This window comes from Colletotrichum lupini, chromosome 3 (assembly GCF_023278565.1).
Source record: "Colletotrichum lupini chromosome 3, complete sequence".
Taxonomy (NCBI): domain Eukaryota; kingdom Fungi; phylum Ascomycota; class Sordariomycetes; order Glomerellales; family Glomerellaceae; genus Colletotrichum; species Colletotrichum lupini.
Window position 1 is genome coordinate 1,726,783 of NC_064676.1, and position 18,711 is coordinate 1,745,493.

The 18,711-nt window shown below is 53.9% G+C and overlaps 7 protein-coding genes across 7 annotated transcripts; 4 read left to right on the forward strand and 3 right to left on the reverse strand.

Moving 5' to 3' along the window:
• Positions 1-217: 217 nt before the first annotated feature.
• On the forward strand, positions 218-1,400 carry CLUP02_05248 (RNA polymerase Rpb3/RpoA insert domain-containing protein; the record flags this gene model as incomplete). Its single annotated transcript, XM_049284256.1, has 2 exons — positions 218-265; positions 330-1,400. 2 exons carry the CDS (start codon positions 218-220, stop codon positions 1,398-1,400), a joined length of 1,119 nt encoding a protein of 372 aa, XP_049141399.1.
• Positions 1,401-1,635: 235 nt separating this feature from the next.
• CLUP02_05249 (ThiF family protein) lies at positions 1,636-3,293 on the reverse strand (the record flags this gene model as incomplete). Its single annotated transcript, XM_049284257.1, has 6 exons — positions 1,636-2,708; positions 2,764-2,843; positions 2,894-2,899; positions 2,954-3,055; positions 3,120-3,204; positions 3,260-3,293. 6 exons carry the CDS (start codon positions 3,291-3,293, stop codon positions 1,636-1,638), a joined length of 1,380 nt encoding a protein of 459 aa, XP_049141400.1.
• A 449-nt stretch (positions 3,294-3,742) lies between these two features.
• CLUP02_05250 (telomere length regulation protein) lies at positions 3,743-6,835 on the forward strand (the record flags this gene model as incomplete). Its single annotated transcript, XM_049284258.1, has 3 exons — positions 3,743-4,583; positions 4,658-5,092; positions 5,157-6,835. The coding sequence occupies 3 exons, from the start codon at positions 3,743-3,745 to the stop codon at positions 6,833-6,835; spliced, it is 2,955 nt and encodes a 984-aa protein (XP_049141401.1).
• A 259-nt stretch (positions 6,836-7,094) lies between these two features.
• On the reverse strand, positions 7,095-11,689 carry CLUP02_05251 (uncharacterized protein; the record flags this gene model as incomplete). The annotated part of the gene is made up of 10 exons (XM_049284259.1): positions 7,095-9,836; positions 9,922-9,993; positions 10,065-10,122; positions 10,173-10,208; positions 10,272-10,735; positions 10,787-11,188; positions 11,214-11,248; positions 11,290-11,351; positions 11,412-11,439; positions 11,515-11,689. 10 exons carry the CDS (start codon positions 11,687-11,689, stop codon positions 7,095-7,097), a joined length of 4,074 nt encoding a protein of 1,357 aa, XP_049141402.1.
• Positions 11,690-11,770: 81 nt separating this feature from the next.
• CLUP02_05252 (NADH-ubiquinone oxidoreductase 49 kDa subunit) lies at positions 11,771-13,305 on the forward strand (the record flags this gene model as incomplete). Its single annotated transcript, XM_049284260.1, has 3 exons — positions 11,771-12,427; positions 12,490-13,231; positions 13,289-13,305. 3 exons carry the CDS (start codon positions 11,771-11,773, stop codon positions 13,303-13,305), a joined length of 1,416 nt encoding a protein of 471 aa, XP_049141403.1.
• Positions 13,306-13,627: 322 nt separating this feature from the next.
• Positions 13,628-15,166, reverse strand: CLUP02_05253 (ubiquinone biosynthesis mono0xygenase COQ6; the record flags this gene model as incomplete). The annotated part of the gene is made up of 2 exons (XM_049284261.1): positions 13,628-14,922; positions 14,977-15,166. The coding sequence occupies 2 exons, from the start codon at positions 15,164-15,166 to the stop codon at positions 13,628-13,630; spliced, it is 1,485 nt and encodes a 494-aa protein (XP_049141404.1).
• A 743-nt stretch (positions 15,167-15,909) lies between these two features.
• Positions 15,910-18,109, forward strand: CLUP02_05254 (uncharacterized protein; the record flags this gene model as incomplete). Its single annotated transcript, XM_049284262.1, has 2 exons — positions 15,910-17,387; positions 17,512-18,109. The coding sequence occupies 2 exons, from the start codon at positions 15,910-15,912 to the stop codon at positions 18,107-18,109; spliced, it is 2,076 nt and encodes a 691-aa protein (XP_049141405.1).
• Between the last annotated feature and the right edge of the window lie 602 nt (positions 18,110-18,711).

Sequence of the window (18,711 nt, forward strand, 5' to 3'; positions counted from 1 at the left end):
ATACTGTCCGTTGTGACGTTCAGTGCCCCACACAGCTTCTCCAGATTTTTTCTTCCAGAACCCATTCGGAGTAGGGGGGTTGGCATTAACAATCCAGGGGGCGTGTACGTAAGCCGCATAGTCTCGGTGTAGATAGAGGGGTCCTCCAAAAAATTATTTTGCATTTCCATCGATCGCAACTTTTCGCAGTCGCAGTCCAGCCATACCGCACACAACCATGGCACCCTCCTCAACACCCAGTCAAGCCGAGCTGGACCGGCGGAGGGTAAGTCAATTCGATTCACATTGTCCTCGAGGTGCGATTCTCCCATACTGACCACTCCTTGCAGATAGTCGGTATCAATAAGGAAACTGTCACTGATGTGACTTCGACCGACTACCCGGGCACCTACGCCGGCGAGGACCACGCCTGGGACCTCGACCGTTTCGCCTCCAACTTCCGCGTCCAGTTCCACCACAATGCCCAGCACGAAGCCTCCTTCTCCCTCATCGGCGTCGACGCCTCCATCGCAAACGCCTTCCGCCGCACCCTCATCGCCGAGATCCCTACCATCGCCATTGAGAACGTCTACATTGAGAACAACACCTCGGTGATCCAGGACGAGGTCCTCGCCCACCGCCTCGGTCTCATCCCCTTCACCGGAAACCCCGAGGGCCTGCACAAGTTTCTAAAGTGGTACCGCAAGCCCGAGCAGGGCGGCAAGGGCTCCTTCGACTACAACACCGTCCAGCTGCGCCTGCGCATCGAGTGCACCCGCAACCCGGACGCCGCCCCCGGCGAGACGGACCCGGCAAAGGCCTTCCACCACGCGAGCGTCTACGCAAAGGACATTGAGTTCGTCCCCACCGGCCGCCAGGTCGAGTTCTTCTCCGGCGAGGACGCCATCCGCCCCGTCAACCCCGACATCCTCATCGCCAAGCTGCGGCCCGGCCAGTGCATCGAGCTCGACATGCACATGCACAAGGGCATCGGCTCCGACCATGCCAAATTCTCCCCCGTCGCTACCGCTTCGTACCGTCTCATGCCCACCATCACCATCACGCGGCCAATCCTCGGCCAGGACGCGGACAAGTTTGCTAAGTGCTTCCCCCAAGGCGTCATTGGCTTCGAAAAGGTCACAAAGAAGGAGGCCGCCGTTGCCGGCAGCGGATACGAGGGTCACGAGGGCGAGAAGAAGGCTGTGGTCAAGGACGCCATGAGAGATACAGTCAGTCGTGAGTGCTTGCGCCACCCCGAATTCGAGGGCAAGGTCAAGCTGGGCCGGGTGCGTGATCACTTTATCTTCTCCATTGAGAGCACAGGACAGTGGGACAGCGACGAATTGTTTTTGGAGTCGGTTAAGCAGTTCAAGACGAGGTGTATCCGTCTTGAGCAGCAGGTCATCAACATGGTTAGATGAAGCATCACTGCACATGTACCATACTTATAGATATCCCGTGTTTCTGATTTTGCAAGGGCTGGCTGGCAATGGAAAGAAAGAAAAAAGTTCATAATGACACTCGGTTTTATTTGCTACATTCGTCTAGTTGCTTCTTTTGGTGCGAGTACACCTGATATGCCATGCCTTTCGACATTCCCAAAGACACCGTCCATGCTATAATCATCATCATCCCACGTAAATGCTGAGTATTTATCTATGCGGCCTTCTTGAACCGCAGGTAGAAGTTGAATTCCAGAGGGAAAGCAGGATCCGTGACAATAACATTTTGCCCATCTTCCAGCTCGAGCTCCTTGATGGTCTTTCTAAGGTTGGCCCGTGTTTTCTCCTCCAGGCTGGGCGGAAACTGCATGTACAAGGTCTTATTGGCGGCTCTGAATGAAGGCTTTTTCAATTGTGCCTCGGGACGGATGACAAACGAGTCCACCAGGTCTTGGAGTGTGCTGTCGGGGTCGACCTCGAGCGGCCGCGATTCCTGTCCACAGACGGGGCAGTCGTCTTTCTTCTCGTGCTTGAAGGTGTAGGTGTAGATGCTGTCATTTCCAGAATACATCATATAGTTTTCCTCCATTCCAAGCGTTGGGGCGGCCGAGCTGGCGAGCTTAAAGGCTTCATTGCAGCATGCTGCCGCAATGATGGCGTTTGTGGATGCGATGGCGGGAATGATGTTCTTGATGACTCCCTGGGTCAGGGCGTAAGTGACGCCTGTAATATTGAACTCTTGGGCACGTGTAAGAGCCTTTTGGTACAGCCAGGACACATGGGTAGTGTCGTCCTTGTCCAGCTTTGGAAACGGCTTCTCCTGGTCCCAGGCGATGACGTGTGCCCACTCAATGCAGTGCTCTGGTTGTCGGGGGATCGAGGCGATTGTGCAGAGAGGAACAGCGGCTCTCGGTGCGTGCATGTCCAGTTGGCATTCGATACAAGATGTAATCGAAGGTACGATGACTCGAGCCTGACCCTTAAAACCCTCTGTGCCCCCATCTATCATGGGAATCAATGAATCCGGGTCCTCGCCTTCTTCAGCAATCTGTACGAGGGTCGCGTTGATCCACCTGCGGGCCTCGATGCTGTCCAATCCACATATGACGAACTGGAATTGTTTGTAGAAGTCTTGACCAAAATCTTGAATGGCGCAGTTATGGGCTGTAATGTTGACACCCTTGACACGACGCATGACGAACTGAGCCGCGACTTCAGCCTTGTACTTGCCGACGTCGGACTTTCTGAAGAGGAATTGCCGATTTAGGTTCGAGATGTCGATAGTATCTGGCCAAGCAAATGTCAGATCTTGAGTAGAGCGGCGAGACAGGGTACGGCTTACCCATGTCAATGACATGAATATCCTTGAACTTCGACATGGCCAAGTTTTTTAAAATCTCACATCCAAGACCTCCGGCGCCACTTGTATAATGTCAGTCGTAGTTATCGTGTTCGAGTAGGGGATCACCAACATTACCCTACACGATGTGTTAGTAGACAGCACCGACTCATTGGATCATGCAATACCATACAAGACCTTGATCTTGTCAAACTGTTCAAAAGCCTCCTCTGTTCCGGCCACATCAGGGTCGCTGAAGGGTCCTGGGGTCTTGCGAATGTTGTCGAGATAGGTCCTGTACCATGCTATGGTCAGCGATTGAGTGCGACAACTGACGGCTTGTAGCATGAGAGGCGAACCATCTCTTTGACTCATCGACTTGATGTGCCGCTACCGGGAAAGGTGCTTCGGTAGCCATCGTGAGGAGCGTTCGAATCGGATTGACTTGTAGGTGATGTTCGGTGTGATCACTTTGTTGTTTGTTCCTTGGGTTCTCAACCAGGGTGAGCTTCGGGAGGTGGAGGGGCCGACATGACGATACCTACCTATATAGGGCCAGGTGAGCCTACCTTACCTTATGTCCGTGCCTGATAAGGCTTATCGGCAGAATCGTTATCGATAAGATGCCTGCCTTAATGGAAACCTTGCCTACCTTACCTAACTAGGAACCTACCGACCTTGGGGCCTTCTATGGGGGTGTCTACAGTACAGTGGGGTGTGGAAAGACGACCCCACCGGTCCTTCACTTTTGGGCTTGGGTGTCTGTCCATCCATTCATAGAGGCAGTTGGGGGACATATTATTCCTAACGAACAGAACTCCCATCTGATATTGCAATCACAACTCGGAGCAATCAGCGAAAATTATTTTGACACTATTCTGGATTTTCGGCCTTTGAGGTGACAGTTTGAGAAAGCCCTTTTCGTTTTCTCACGGTACCATGCAAGGACCGTAGTCCACCACCAGAAAAGGGATTATCAAGCATGGACGACTTCTTTACCCCGGTCAGCACTACCTACCTCAAGGCCAGGCCAAACGAACCATTCTTGGAAGAAGCAGCCACAAGCAATAAGCCTCAACCACCGAAATCTGCTGCTGCCGAAACTCTTTCTGTAGAGAATGCTCTAGAGACTCTGAAGAACCAGCCAGGCTATGACAATCTGATTGGGGTCCTCAAGTCCCTCACTGATGGCAGTGTTGCTGCAACGGGATTCAGGCTTGCGACGCCCAGTCCCGAGGCTGCGCAAATTATTCAGTGCCTCGTCTCGGAGATTGTTCCCAACTACTGGCCTTTGCTCAAAGAAGATGCTTCTGGAGGATCTGGTATACAAGATGTCGATAGCCCCAAAGACGTCGAGTTGCTGCTTAGATGCTTGAGGAGTGTTACAGGTCTCAACGCCATCATCACCCGTATGAAGGCCTTGATCCAAGAGTCCAAGGCGAGCGCCAAGGATGTAAAGCGCCCAGATTTGAGCCTGAACCTGAACGTGCTACTCGAGGTCAGCTCAGCAGTATTGGGTGGGGACGACTACCTTGCTGCACTATGGACGTCGAGCAGCGCTGGGCTAGAGTCTACGGCGAGAAGACGGCCGATGGCGAATGAGTTCATCGCACTGATAGCCGGTGGACGCCTTATTTCAGTTGCAGCCGAGGCAGATGCCATTGCCAACCCGGACAAAATCAACAAGAAGCAACTTTGGATCGCAGACGGGCAACAATACAGCAGGTGGCTGGGTCGAAGTGTCGGGGCGTGGGCGAAGGGTGGCAACTCGTCTGACGATGCGAAGCTATGTGCAGAGGCTTTCATACGATCACTTCGCCTGGGTTATTCTGGCAAGTACACCATCCTCTACGCCATCCCTTCTATAGCTTGAGGAATGTCACTAACAGATTTGTAGATGCCCTGATGAACCAGTTTATCAGCGAACTTCTGTTAGGCCCTGAGGAAAGCCAAAACGCCTTCTTCAAGCTCTTTGGCCAATTCTCTCAACTGGAGCAGAAGCGGGTTCTCTTTGCTGTTCTCAAGCACTTGTCGGAGACATTTCTCAATAAGCTGGGCGATGTCGAACCTCTGAAGCCGAACTCGGTTATATCCGCTGCGACTGGCATCATCGAGAAGATATTGTCTAACGAAGAAAGCCGAAAGGCACATTTAATCTCTTGGTTGACCAGCTCAACTGGTGCCGGCCTGGGAGATGGCATAGGTATCAGGCGCGCAGCCATAGCAGCGCTTGCACAGGACAGAGAATGCGTCACTCAGGTATTTGAGAAGAGCCTTCACCAGTTCGGCGATCAGCTATACATTAAGCACTCTCCCATCATGCAGCAGCAAGGTTCGACTCTCTCACCTTTGTCACTCTCTAGCACTCACTGACTAGGACAAAGCCCATGCACAAGTTCTTCTCCTTAGCGCTAGTTATGTCAACAAGCTCTCACCCCTGAAGCTTAAGATGCTCATGCGATCTTCAAGCTACCTCAACACCGTGTCCAACCGGATCGGCGCCTCACAAGAGAGGGCCAGATTCTTGGGTATGGCAGTGGGCGAGGCCCTCTCGAGTCTGATCGACGGTGGTGACAAGAAACTGGACTTCAAAATGGAGGAAATGGCAACAGACGAGGCACAGTTCTACAAGGATCTCGTCAGAACGCTGGATAGTACAGGGCCTATCGATCAGTTGATCACCACCCCTGAGGTGGAGCAGAAGAGACAGCCACAACCGCCGGGACCCTCCCGCCGAAACCCAGCACCAAAACCCAAGCAACCAGCCGCGCCCTCGAAGTTCATCATACAAGAAGTCTCAGACTCCGAAAGCGAGGACGAGGACCTCATACCGTACGCCAAGCCCTCCGACGATGCAGAAGACTCAGACGAAGATGCCACGCTCGTCCGCCGCGACAAGCCAAGAGCTCCAGTCTACGTCCGCGATCTCATAACCTACCTCCGCGACACTGACAACTACGACAAGCAAAAACTGGCCCTCACCACAGCCCCGCCCCTGATCCGTCGCAAAGCGAACTTTGGCACAGAGGTCTCCTCCCATGCAGACGAGCTCGCCACGCTTCTCGTCGGCCTCCAGGACAAGTTCGAGATTGAAAACTTCAATGACCTCCGTCTTCAGGGTATGATAGCCATCGTCGCAGCACAGCCACAGAAGATGGGCCAATGGTTCGCAAAGACCTTCTTTGACGGCGACTACTCCATCTCGCAGCGTGCCGCGGTTCTCATCGTTCTCGGCCTCAGCGCGCGCGAGCTCGCCGGCTTCGACACCTCGGAATATGCTGCCGCCGCCTCGTTCCCCTCCAAACGCCTCCCGGAGAAGATGGAAGCGCTCTACCTCGACCCGTCCACCGCCCAAGCCCGCCTCGCCTCCTCGTCGAACCTTAAGGCCATTCCCGCCAACGCCCTCGATACCATCGCCGATTCTTTGACGTCTTCCTTCCTCGCCCCCATAGCCGCCAACGCAGCAGACGCAACAACGGGACCAGACGTCCTCAAGCTCTCGACCTTCACCTCCCGCCTGCCTTCAAAGTCCACCAAGAAACCCGGCATCCGTTCCATCCCCAACACAACGGCCTCCCTGCTCGCCACCTCATTCTTCTTCCCTATGACGGCCCGCTTCCAACACGCCCTACGCTCCCACTCGGCACGCTCCGGTATCTTCATCCAGCCGTACCTCCTCTCCCTCTACCTAAAGACACTAGCCGTGCTCGTCCACGCCGCGGGACCCGCGACGCTGGCCCTCCCGCAGATGACGGCCGAGCTTTGGGATCTTCTGCTGGGTGTCCGCGCCCACGTCAACGGCGACGTACCCGGAACCCACGCGCTGCTGGTCGCGCTGGCGGCCATGCTCGAGGTCAATGAGGCGTCTGACATGCGGCGCTTGTGCGAGGCGCATCCGCGGGAGGTCGTCGAGACGCAGGACTGGGTCAGCGGTGTCTTCAACGGCACGCGCGGTGACGATGGCGGGGAGGAGAATAATGTGAAGATGCTCTCTGCCGCGGTGCTCATCAAGCTGCAGGAGGCAACGGAGAAGTATCGGGCCCTGCTGCTGGGCGACATGATAGGGTTCTCATAGAGTACGATAGGGCAGGGAGATACACTCTCAAAAGGAATGGATGTCATTTTTAAAAACGATATCTGACATGGGCCCTTCTCGTTCGAAGCAAACATTGCCCATGCCAACCTAGCATCCAACTTAGAGTAGTCATACATGTCCCTCGTCAACAATCCATACCCCTCTAACGCCGATGCTCCGTGAATACATAAGCAGGTCCTTTCCGTATTTTCATGCTGCTTTCCATGTATACAAGACAAAGCCAAACGTACCAAACCCATCAAGTGGATTCACCCATCAGGTCCTGTAGGTCCTGTCTTCCGCCCTTACGGACAGGTAGCGTTGACAGGTACTGGTTTGCGTGACTTAGATGCTCACCCAAACTCATCGCCATTCTCCTCAACTCTTCCTTCACAGCGTCTGCACTAGCTGAGCCTTGCATGACCTCCACAGACGGCGGCGCTGGTGGAGGAGGCAGCGGGATAGTGCCACTGTCCCGGTTCCCTACCGAGCGCGGGATACCCGGGGGCAGGGCTGGCTGGGCGGCCTGCTGTGGAGTCAGATATTCGGGATCAGAGTAGTCGGCACTGTTGACGCTGTTGAATGAGCGATGTGTGTTAAGTCGCAACCCGCCCTGGCCATTGGGCCGAACGGTAGCACCGGGCTCGGCTAGGTTGAGGTCGACGAGGCTTAGTCGATCATCGTCTTTGGGAGCGCGCGAGGAGAAGTCCGAGTCATCCGAAACATAGATTGACGGTTCTCGGTTCGATGATGGTACATATAGAGATGGTTCTCTATTCGATACTGGGACGTAGATGGAAGGTTCCCGGTTTGATGTGGGCACGTAAAGGGAGGCATGACGCTCCAGGTCGAAGGGGTTCGCCATGCCCATCTCTGAGCCGCTGACAGATGCGACGTCCGAGTTTGCTGTTGAAGGACGAGTGAGCTCCGGCATGGGATCGGCCAAGCCCATGTCGAGGTCGATCAAGCTGCCGGTAGATACACGGTTATTCTGGTTACTGGGAGGCGGAACCATAAGTTCATCCAGATCTATCAAGCTCCCCGTGGACTCTCTGTTGTTCATCTGTGAGCCAGGCCGGGGAACCATTAAGTCGCCGCCATAGTTAGGAGCGGGGACAGGATCGGTCTGATGGTGGAACATTTGCGGGCGAGACGCAGAACTTGGTCCCGAACGGTCATCCCATGAGGGCCTATCTTCTTGGAAGGGGCGATCTTCGTTAAAGGGAAACCTCGACAATTCCGGGTTTGCGGAAGCCGGAGGTGCCATGGAAGGGAACTTCCAGTCCTGCGTCCTTCTATTCGGATTTAGATCTGCAGGGTCACTCGATGGTGCTTTGCTGAAGTCTGGCTCGTCGCCCATATGATAATCGACAGACACGCGCGGTGCGCCGGCTCTGATGGTGTTCATATCCACAAAGTTGGATAGATCACCACCGTGCAGTGAAGCGTCGAGATCGATGAGTGATTCTCTCACTGCTGTTGACTGGAGCGAGTCGTCTCGCAGTGGAAGATCTGAAGTTGGCGGAGGGATCGGTCTGCCATAGTAGGCTCGAGAGTTGTCTTCGTAATTGGAAATAGTGTTTGGGTCAAACACCTTTTCTAAGGGAGCTTTCATGGCAGCAAGTTGTTGTGGTGGCGGTCTCCGCCGCGATTTCGGCTTGGATCGAGACATGTCATCCAGAAGCATAGGGTCGAATTCCACGTTTGAGCCATACACATCGTAGACTGCCTGAGCGTCCGTATTTTGGAAGACTTGTTGGTCGAATGCCATCGTTGTGCTAAAGTTCCATTCGTCGTTGGCCATCGCAGTGGATGAAAAGTCGGACTCATCCATGCCGGACATGCCCTGGGCTCCTCCCGGAGCAAAGAGTGATTTACGGCTGCCACCTTGTGACTCCCAAAGCTTGAATCCTCTGACTAGTAATGCCAGTGATGCTGCTGGGTATTCTTGGGCCGAGTTGGCGATGTAAGGGTGGTTCTGTACCTCTTCGATTGTTGGTCGCTTCGTCGGATCCTCTTCTAAGCAGTAGGCAACTAGGTGCTTTAGTCGGTCGGAGTACTGATCGCCCTCCAATCGAGGCGTGTGTGCCTTGATGTAATTTCCAAGCTGATAAACGTCGACACCAGCCATGACGTTTGGTGGTAAGCCGGAGGCAATCTCAAAAACCATGGAGCCGAATGCCCAGATATCAACCTCTGTTCCATAGGATGTTGACTGATCGAAAAGTTCCGGGGCCATCCAGTGAGGGGTTCCGATGAAGGTTGATCGTTTATCGAATTTCGTCTCAATAACACCTGCCACTCCGAAATCGCAAAGTTGCACTCCACCAGCCTCGGTGACCAGAACATTGGCGCACTTGATGTCGCGATGAATGATGCCTTGCCGATGAACCCAGAAGACAGCTTCAGAGACCTCTCTGAGAATTGGAATAATCCACTTCTCTTGCAGGCCACCGGGAGCGGTCGGCTTCATGAGTGTAGCCACACTTCCTCCGGCGCAGTACTCCGTGATCATCCACATAGATTGGCCGACAGGCAATGCGTCGATGACATGATTGATGTTCCTTGCGCCGCTGTCGCTTAGAAGCTTCAGCGCATTAACTTCAGCCAAAAATTCCTTGAAGGTGTCTGCAAGCTTCGGGTTGACGGTGTCGCTTTCTTCAATGTCGATGATTTTGACCGCCACAAGCATACTGGTGTTGATGTCGGTTGCTTTATAGACACGACCAAAACTTCCCTTGCCAATCAATTCATTGAGAAGATATGGCGGCTTGTCCTGTCCTGCTTTGGCCACCTCATCGTCCACAGCAGCTTGCATCTTTTTCGCATCTTCTAGGGCCTTCTGCTTCGTCACCGAGAAGTCGGGGCCTCTGACTTGGAGTGACATCTTGGGTGAGTTGTGACCGTTAAGGACGGCCTGAAAAGCTGCGTGTCTCTTCCTCAAGTCGATAAAAACAAAAATTGCAATCAAGCAGCGGTCGAAGGGAAACAGATCAGTCCCCTGTGCATTCAATGCTGAGGTTGCCGATTAGGGCCAGATGTTATGAGAAGTTGCAGTATTCATCGAGGTTGGGTTGTACGCATACTGCAATCTGATACGTCCAAGTTCGGGTCAAACACAGGGGGTGAGGTTGCGAGCACGGTGAAAGTGGCAGGTACTGGAGTTATTTCCAGCCAATCACTGTTAGCATACAGTAATTTATCATATGCAACTAAGCTATTTCGCAACAAAGCGGTGTATCGATATAACCATCTCAATCACAGCAGGAGGATTCATTGTCCTCTCACTTCATCATCAAGTCGCTCTCGTAAGTTCAAGCAACACTTGCTTTCGTACAAGAGTGCTAATCGGTATCGCCGCGTAAGGTACTTGCTTGTGTATTTGCATGCAGCTGGCCTCGAAGTGGTAGAACATCTTTCCCGACTTACACCTCACAACCACCCCGACAACCAGCCAGTTTTCTTGGCCCCTATCTTGCCCTCAACTTTCCCCTCAGGCTTCACCTCCGTCTCATTTGTTCTTGTCTTGTATGCCCTGGGACTCTCGAAATCACTTGCCTTGCCATTCCAAATTCCAAGCTTCTTTGACTTGGCCCTGGCCTCGGCAGCTTTGTATGCCTTTTCAGCCCCTCCCCATTCGACTCCCGTTTTCGCTTCATATGTCGTTGCCAACCCGAGCCTCAGCATTTCTAGACCGACGTCCTTCTTGAACAGAAACGGTCTGACGTATACTGTCGCAACAACGCGTTCATATTGATCGCGCCTGTGAATCCGAGCCCAGACACGTTTGTTCTGTATGTAGACTCTCAGCCATTGCAGCGCTTCTGCCGCACCTGGCTGCCCCGGCCGGCCAAAGTGTGCGCCCTCGGGAGCATCAATTCCAGCCATCCGTATCGGTATCTGTGCTGAGTCTCAGAACTAGCTTCTCCTTCCTCTCAGAGTTGCACTTACTGTCTTTCCCTTGAGTGCGGCTCTGGTGTTGGGGACCTTCCTCAGCCAATCCCAGCCTGCCAGTCTGCCGCCTGGTGTGTGGAACAGGTGAAAGTTATCGCCATCTCCCACACTGGTCACTCGGCCCAGAAGAGTCCTCTTTCTGAAAAGCTCTGGCTGGATATGGTTTGTTGTGGGGAACCTCCGCAGCCGGGTTTGATAAAACATGAAAGCTGCCAGAGATGCGACGGATGTCAGGAAAACGGGAGCCCACTCTCTAGCAGCCTGCAATGGCGGCGCAGGTTGTGGCAGCAGGTCGTTCCATGATGTGGGTAAGACGCGCGCATCGTCTTCTGACTTGCTCGGTGTGGACGGTTTTCCTGAGCTGGAAGAGCTGAACGGCCATGGCATTTTCGAGGACTCCTAGTGGAGTTCTGAACCTACACACGTTCACCGGCGGTGAGAAATAGACCGAGCGAGTGTCTAAGGTAGAGCTTCTGATCAGCTTATTAAGTTTGCGCCACCTATGAAAGAGAGGCCAAAATGTGGGAGGATCTTGATCGAAACATCATTGACTCCAAGAATGCTAGGCATTGATGTCTTGCGCAAACGCAATGCAAGTTGAATTGAGAAAACAGCTACTTACCTCGTTTGATACTGGCTGCAGCTTGAGACTAGTTTGTGAGAGAGCTGCAACTCAATTGAATCCACATCCATGTAACATAAGCCGTGTGCGATACAGTACGTACTGTATCCCAAACACTGTTGCGCACCTCCAAGGGCTGCGGCAAAACCGTGCTCCGCTGAGCCAATCAGCGCAGGCCCATTTTGAATCGATGCGTTCGAGCTTTCGGGACATGACGGCCACACTACACACTTTCGAAGGCGAATCCCCTCTATCCAACCTAGCCGGCCCTTAGCCATTGGCATAATAAAGGAGGCTCAATTGGAGGCAGCATATCTCCTTGACCTCTTTTGCAGCCGTCTCTCCACTCTACAATAGCCATGTCAGGCATCTACCGACTTGCTGGCCACAGCGCCAAGAGGTTATGTCTGCGCCCGGCAGCAGTCACCTCCTTCGCCGCCCGCCCGTTCTCGACGACCTCCCTGCGCCGATACGCCGATGCCGCCCCCGAATACCAAGGAACGCGCCTCACTCCTGTCTCGACCGACTTCTCTCGCGCCGAGGACCACTACAGCTTGACGCCGCCGAAGGACCAGGACACGACACCTGAGGAGTCTGTCGAGGACCGAAAGATCCGCCACTACACCGTCAACTTCGGTCCCCAGCATCCCGCCGCCCACGGTGTGTTGCGTCTGATTCTCGAGCTCAATGGCGAAGAGATCATCAGAGCCGATCCTCACGTCGGCCTGCTTCACAGAGGTACAGAGAAGCTTTGCGAGTACAAGACGTACCTCCAGGCCCTCCCCTACTTCGACCGTCTCGACTACGTTTCCATGATGACGAACGAGCAATGTTTCGCCCTTGCCGTTGAGAAGCTTCTCAACGTCGAGATTCCCGACCGCGCCAAGTGGATTCGTACCCTGTTCGGCGAGATCACCCGTATTCTGAACCATCTGATGTCCGTTCTGTCACACGCTATGGATGTTGGTGCTTTGACGCCTTTCCTGTGGGGTTTCGAGGAGCGTGAGAAGCTTATGGTAAGTTGGGAGAAATGACGAAGCCGATTGTGCGATTTCCGGCTAACCCGCATGTCCGTCAGGAATTCTACGAGCGTGTCTCCGGTGCCCGTCTCCACGCCGCCTATGTCCGTCCCGGTGGTGTCCACCAGGACATCCCGGTCGGTCTTCTTGACGATATCTACCAATGGGCTACCCAGTTCGGTGACCGCATTGACGAGACCGAGGAGATGTTGACGGACAACCGTATCTGGATCCAGCGTCTTCAGGGTGTTGGTGTGGTCTCTGCCGCCGAGGCTCTCAACCTGTCATTCACCGGTGTTATGCTGCGTGGTTCCGGTGTCCCCTGGGATATCCGCAAGAGCCAGCCTTACGATGCCTACGGCGAGGTTGAGTTCGACGTGCCCGTCGGTGTCCGCGGTGACTGCTACGACAGATATCTTTGCCGTATGGAGGAGTTCAGACAGTCCCTGCGCATCATCCACCAGTGCCTCAACAAGATGCCTGCTGGTCCCGTCCGCGTCGAGGACTACAAGATCTCGCCCCCTCCCCGTGCTGCCATGAAGGAGAACATGGAGGCCCTTATCCACCACTTCCTTCTCTACACCAAGGGTTACACTGTCCCCCCTGGTGAGACCTACTCCGCCATCGAGGCCCCGAAGGGTGAGATGGGTGTCTTCGTCGTCAGCGACGGCAGCGAGAGACCCTACCGCGTCCACATCAGAGCCCCTGGTTTCGCTCACTTGGGCGGTTTCGACCACGTTTCCAAGGGCCACATGCTTGCTGACGCTGTGGCGGTTATCGGTACTATGGATTTGGTGTTCGGTGAGTTCATTCCTTTTGATAATGCCACAATAAAGCAGGTGCTAACTATTACCCCAGGTGAGGTTGATCGGTAAAGGGTGTGTCAGAGGATGGATATCAAAATGACTTTGAGGAACTTCTTTCCTTTTGTGTACTTGTAGAGTGAAGAGACAGAGCGCCGACGTATATACCGCATTGTTCTCTTTTCTAGAAGAATTTCGTACAGACCATGGCATGCAAAATGTCTCTAGTCTACGTTCACTGAATAAGCTTGTTTATGAAAACCTCGGTCAGGTGTCTGGCATTGGCCATTGATTTGATATTTAGACTAAAGATACAAATGGCCTGACTACGCAGACCAGGCTTTTTTAGGTTGATAGTACAGCTTTTTGGGGTTGGAATACATAGAGTACAACTCTAGAAGAGCTTGGCGCCAGTGGTTGAGGCTTGGTCCATGAAGAACTTCTTCAAGGGGCCGAGAGCATTCACCGCGCTAAGACCAAGGGATCGCAATGGGACAAGAGGCCCGCTCTCCACAGAGTATAGCTTGTGAAGTTTGTCGCATACGCCCAGTACAATATGATTCGCAACGTAGCGCTCCGCATTGTACGCCTCGAGGGAAAGTGTCGTTCCTAGGTCCTGGCCAGTAGAAACGGCTGTCTCGATAGTCTTGACCAAACTTTGGACGTCCCCTTGACCCTGGTTCAGGCCTTGCCCAGCCAGGGGGTGGATGGTGTGTGCCGCGTCGCCAACGAGGGCAATGCGCTCGGCGGTATAAGTGTCTGCGTGACGCATCTTGAGCGGGAAAGAGGCAACGGTGCCCTCCTGAACTCCAACGACCTGCTGAGGAATCGCCCGGTGATCGAAAGGAGTATGCTCCAGTCTCCAGGCAAGCTCCTCAGACTGACCAGATTCCTGCTTGTGCATAAACTCCAGGTCGACGGGACTTAGTCGGAAGGCAGCGTTGACCATGGAGATGAAGTCTTTCGGCGACAGGCTTTTCAGAAGTGCGGCGTTGGCAGATGTTGTTGACCACACCAGCGTCGAGTAGTTCCCAGGCATCGGCAACATTGCCACAGGGCCAGTAGGCAAGAAGCGCTGGTACGCGATCTTGTTGTGTTCCCCGCCCCATCCCTCGCCCTCCAACTGGAGCGTCGCAACAACGCCATGTCTGCCATAGTCCCAGCCCTGCGCCTTGATACCGGCAAAGGTCCTCACAGGGCTATTTGCGCCGTCAGCTCCGACCAGCAGTCTTGCGTGGAGCTGCTTTCCGCCTGACAAATGAACAACAGGCCACTGCGTCAAGTCCAGGTCCTCCGTTTCCTCTCCGAAGCTGATGTTCTCGACCTTTGCGTTTTCGAATACCGAGACTCCACCAAGCTCCTCCAGACGGCTCAAGAGACCGGAGGTCAAGTTGAGGTTCTCGCACATGTATGCAATTGTCTTGCCCGGCGCCGAACCCGCCGGCCAGTCGAATTCGATTCTCGCGCCACTAACACCGTCCCAAACCTGCATTTCATTGTAGTCTTGGACGCGATCGCGCTTGATGTGGCTCCAGGCTCCAATTGTGTTGAGGTATTGTGCTGAGGTCGGGGTGAGGGAGCTGCATCGATTCGAGAACTTGTCGGCCGGGAGGTTCCACGCGCGAATCTTAGAGAGATCTTGAGCTTCGACGAGTGCTACCCTGAGACGGGATGTGACTGGGTTAGCCCCTATAATATGTTAGTCCCTCTCTATGTACCCATGAAATTGCGACTGTAGCATACGAAGAGCGCTCAGAAGACTCAAGCCTGCCGGTCCACCTCCCACGCAAACGACATCATAGACGTCTGGCTCGGATGCTGAGGATGTTGCGCCTACGCTCGCATAGGACCGGCAAGCCTGGGTCTGAATTTTACGTGTACAAGACCTGCAGACCGACCGGTTTCTGGCCAAGAGGACCCTGGTGGTCGCCATTTTGTCTGAGCCGTCAAGAGGCGGGTTTTTGAGGGGTTCGCTGAGATTGGTATCACATGGAACGAACCATCAGTCGAAATGATGGTCAAGCTCGAAAGAATTCGCCACACCCAGCCACATTTCTGTTCGAGCTTGAGTGTGGCTGAGGCAGGACCCCTCGAGTCCGTGCTTGCTCTTTCCCCCCTGCTCTTACCTCGGAGTCTGGAAGGACTGGAAACTTTGGAAAGGTCATCATCCCCTGTCACTTCCCTAGTCGCCCCCCACACTAGTTGTTTTTTCCACATGACCTTTGCTGTTGCCACAGCACCCAGAAGCGACAGGATGCTCCTACTTGTTGCGTCAGTGGGCTCCCGCCCGTGTCTTTCATCCATCCCGTCCGACGTTATCAACATCTGTCCACTGGGCGCATCCTTTGCACAACTTTGCACCTTACACCCCATCGCTCAGACCTTGGTGCACCTGCCACGGCCGCAGAAAGCAAGGCCCAAATCCTATGTGCAACTGCATTTTGTATGCGCCAGTCACTCCTTCCTTGCCTGCTCTATCCCTCAAGGTTTCATACTGCAGGGCTTCAAAGGCTGCCTTGTGAGCTTCCTTTGACGTCTTGTCGCAAAGTGTCCAGGCTCTCATACCGTCATTCAGCACCAACCTTTCTTTGATTGCAATTTCCGGGTTTCTTTGCCTATACTCTCTGCTTTCTCTGCAAACAACCAATTTTCGACGGCATCTCCAACTGCTTCAACATGGACGACTACGAATACCTTCAGCCTGGGTTCGACCCCAAGTCACTGACAGTTCCTCGGCTCCGCTCGATCCTCGTCGCGCACGACATCCAGTACCCCGCAACAGCCAAAAAGCCCCAGCTCATCCAGTTGTTCGAAGAGCAGGTTGTGCCTCAAGCCAAAAAGATTCTGGCGAAACAAGCCAAGGCCAAAAGATCAAGCTACGGCATTGTCGACGCTGGGAGCTCTCAGGACACTGACGACTTCGATAACGACTACGACCTTGCTCCTCCTCCGCCGAGGGTGACGAGATCGAGATCGCCGCGCAAAGCATCTGCTCGGATCAGAAGTGAGGAATATGAGCAAGAAGTGCCGGCTCCAGTCAGCCCGACGAAGCGGAAGGTCCGAGCTGCGAGCCGACAATTGCCAGAGCCTGAACCTGAACCTTACATCGAGCCTTACACCGAGCCTGAGCCGCCCAAGTCTGTTCGCAAGCGAGCTGTCACTCCCAAGATTCCGAAGATCAAGCAGGAAGAGTCCGAGGAGGATTTCTTCAACCGTAGAGAGTCACAGTACTTCTCTACAGAGAACCCCTTCCAGAGTGGGAGCCCAGCAACGCAGCTCATCACAAGCCCCACTGGACGAAGAAAGACCACTGGCCTAGATTTCGCAAATGGCAAATTTGAAAGTAGCCCTCGACGACGAACGGATGGTCACTACGCCGAGGATCGCCCCAAATCGTCGAGAAAGTCCCATGCCTTCGAGGTTCCTGTCAGCAATCTTCTTCGCGAGCAGACACCCGAACCTCAAGAGTTTGAGGTTGAGGCTGGGGAAGAGTTCACCCCTGATGCACAGTTCGAGATGGAACAAGAGATGGCTGCCGGTGGTGAAAGAGCCCTAGCTCCGCGGCCTGCGTCACCTCCACGTCCGAGACGTAGTCTCGCCAAACCTCTTTGGGCTCTTGCGATCTCCCTGTTCGGAGCGTACGGTGCGTGGTATCGACAGGAGAAGGTTGCTGTTGGCTACTGCGGACTCGGTCGACCTGCCACGCAAATCATCCCTCCTGAGGTCGCAGTTCCCGATTGGGCAGTGCAGCTTGCAGAGCCCCAGTGCGAGCCTTGCCCACAGCACGCTTACTGCTACGAAGATTTCACTGTTCGCTGCGAGCCTGACTTCATTTTGAAGCCTCACCCTCTGGCTTTGGGCGGTTTGGTTCCACTTCCACCCACATGTGAGCCGGACGGCGAAAAGGTCAGAAGAGTGAAGGCTGTGGCGGACAAGGCGGTCGAGGAACTAAGAGAGCGCCGCGCGCAATTCGAATGTGGAGATTCCACTGTAGATGCTGGTCAGGCGCCAGCGTCACCATCCATTGCAGAAGAGGAGCTGAAGGCTGCGATTAGTGCAAAGCGGAGCAAGAAGATGAACAAGCAAGAGTTTGACGACCTTTGGGTCGCCGCGATCGGAGAAGTCAAGGGTAGAGAGGAAGTAGAAGTGGCACCGTAAGTCCTCATACTTCTTTCCTTTGTCAGAGTCCTGTCAAGAACCCCCTTTCGCTCGTATATCAGTATCGTCAAATCACCATTCTGACCAGTGTACTAACCAGATCGGATGTGCCCGAAGTAGAAAGGCCAATTCCACCTCAATTTCAGACGCCTACCTCTCGTCTACCTCTCTCGCTCGGTTACCGATCGGCTGCACCCTCAAGCGCTCAGTCAGACTCGGCCTGGCAAAACATCGACTCTCAATTGGATCTGTGATTCTGTTGATTTCAGCTTACTTTTACGTCCGGCGGAAGTACAGGTCTCACAAGGCGACTGTGGCGCAGGTTCCTGCGTTGGTAGACCTTGTTTTATCAAGACTGGCAACACAAAAGGAGCTCGGCGAGGAAGACATTGATGACCCTTGGCTCTTCCTCCCGAACCTCCGCGACGGCGTGCTTCGTTCGGTCCACTCGCTCGGAGAGAGAGACCGAATTTGGATAAAGGTCAAGGCGGTGGTTGAGCAAAACAGCAACGTGCGGACCAGCCAGAGAGAGGGAAGGAGCGGCGAAGTTGGTCGCGCGTGGGAGTGGATTGGACCGATTGCAGGGGACAGTGCCAGACGGCGCAAGAGCGGACGTATTTCCTATGGAGCGGATGTCAAGACAGAAGATACCCCGGGGACGTCAGAGGACAAGGCTGCTGCTCATTCAAAATGGGATGAGCCACGGCCTATCTATTGAGCTGTGTGTGTGTCGATGGAGATGCACTGTCGACCAGTCATCATACCTTTCCTAGGCGCCATCACGCGTAATAATTTTCTTTGTTAGAACGGATTCGACGCAACGAGGAGGCTCTGGTGATTTTCCCCCTCTCAACACCTTGCTCATGAGCTAGGACGGAAAGGCGTTCAGGAATGCTGTACAGCGTACGGATATGAAGGACAGAATCACGGTTTCGTAGGATGACACGGTGATAGTTTTCATACCCCGAGATTGAACATACTTCTTACCTTTTTCATGATTATCCTGATGTGTTGTGATTTTTTTTTTATAATTGCTGGCCAATTTCGCGCGTGGAAGTGTTTGGTCAATTGGTTGCCATCACGTTTTGAGTCGTTGCTATGCTCGGGCGGAGGATGTCGGAGCGATCGGATTTGCGAGCGGAGGTGGTGGTGCAGCCAACAACAACGGTTAAGGACACCCGGGGAGACGGAAAAAAAAAGCCTTCGCGTTCAACACGCCATCCTAGATAGCTCTGTAGAAACCTCAAATACAATGTTGAAGGTCGTTGAATCAATTGTCGAGTAAAATAAGCTTTTTTCCTAATTAAACACTTACACGAC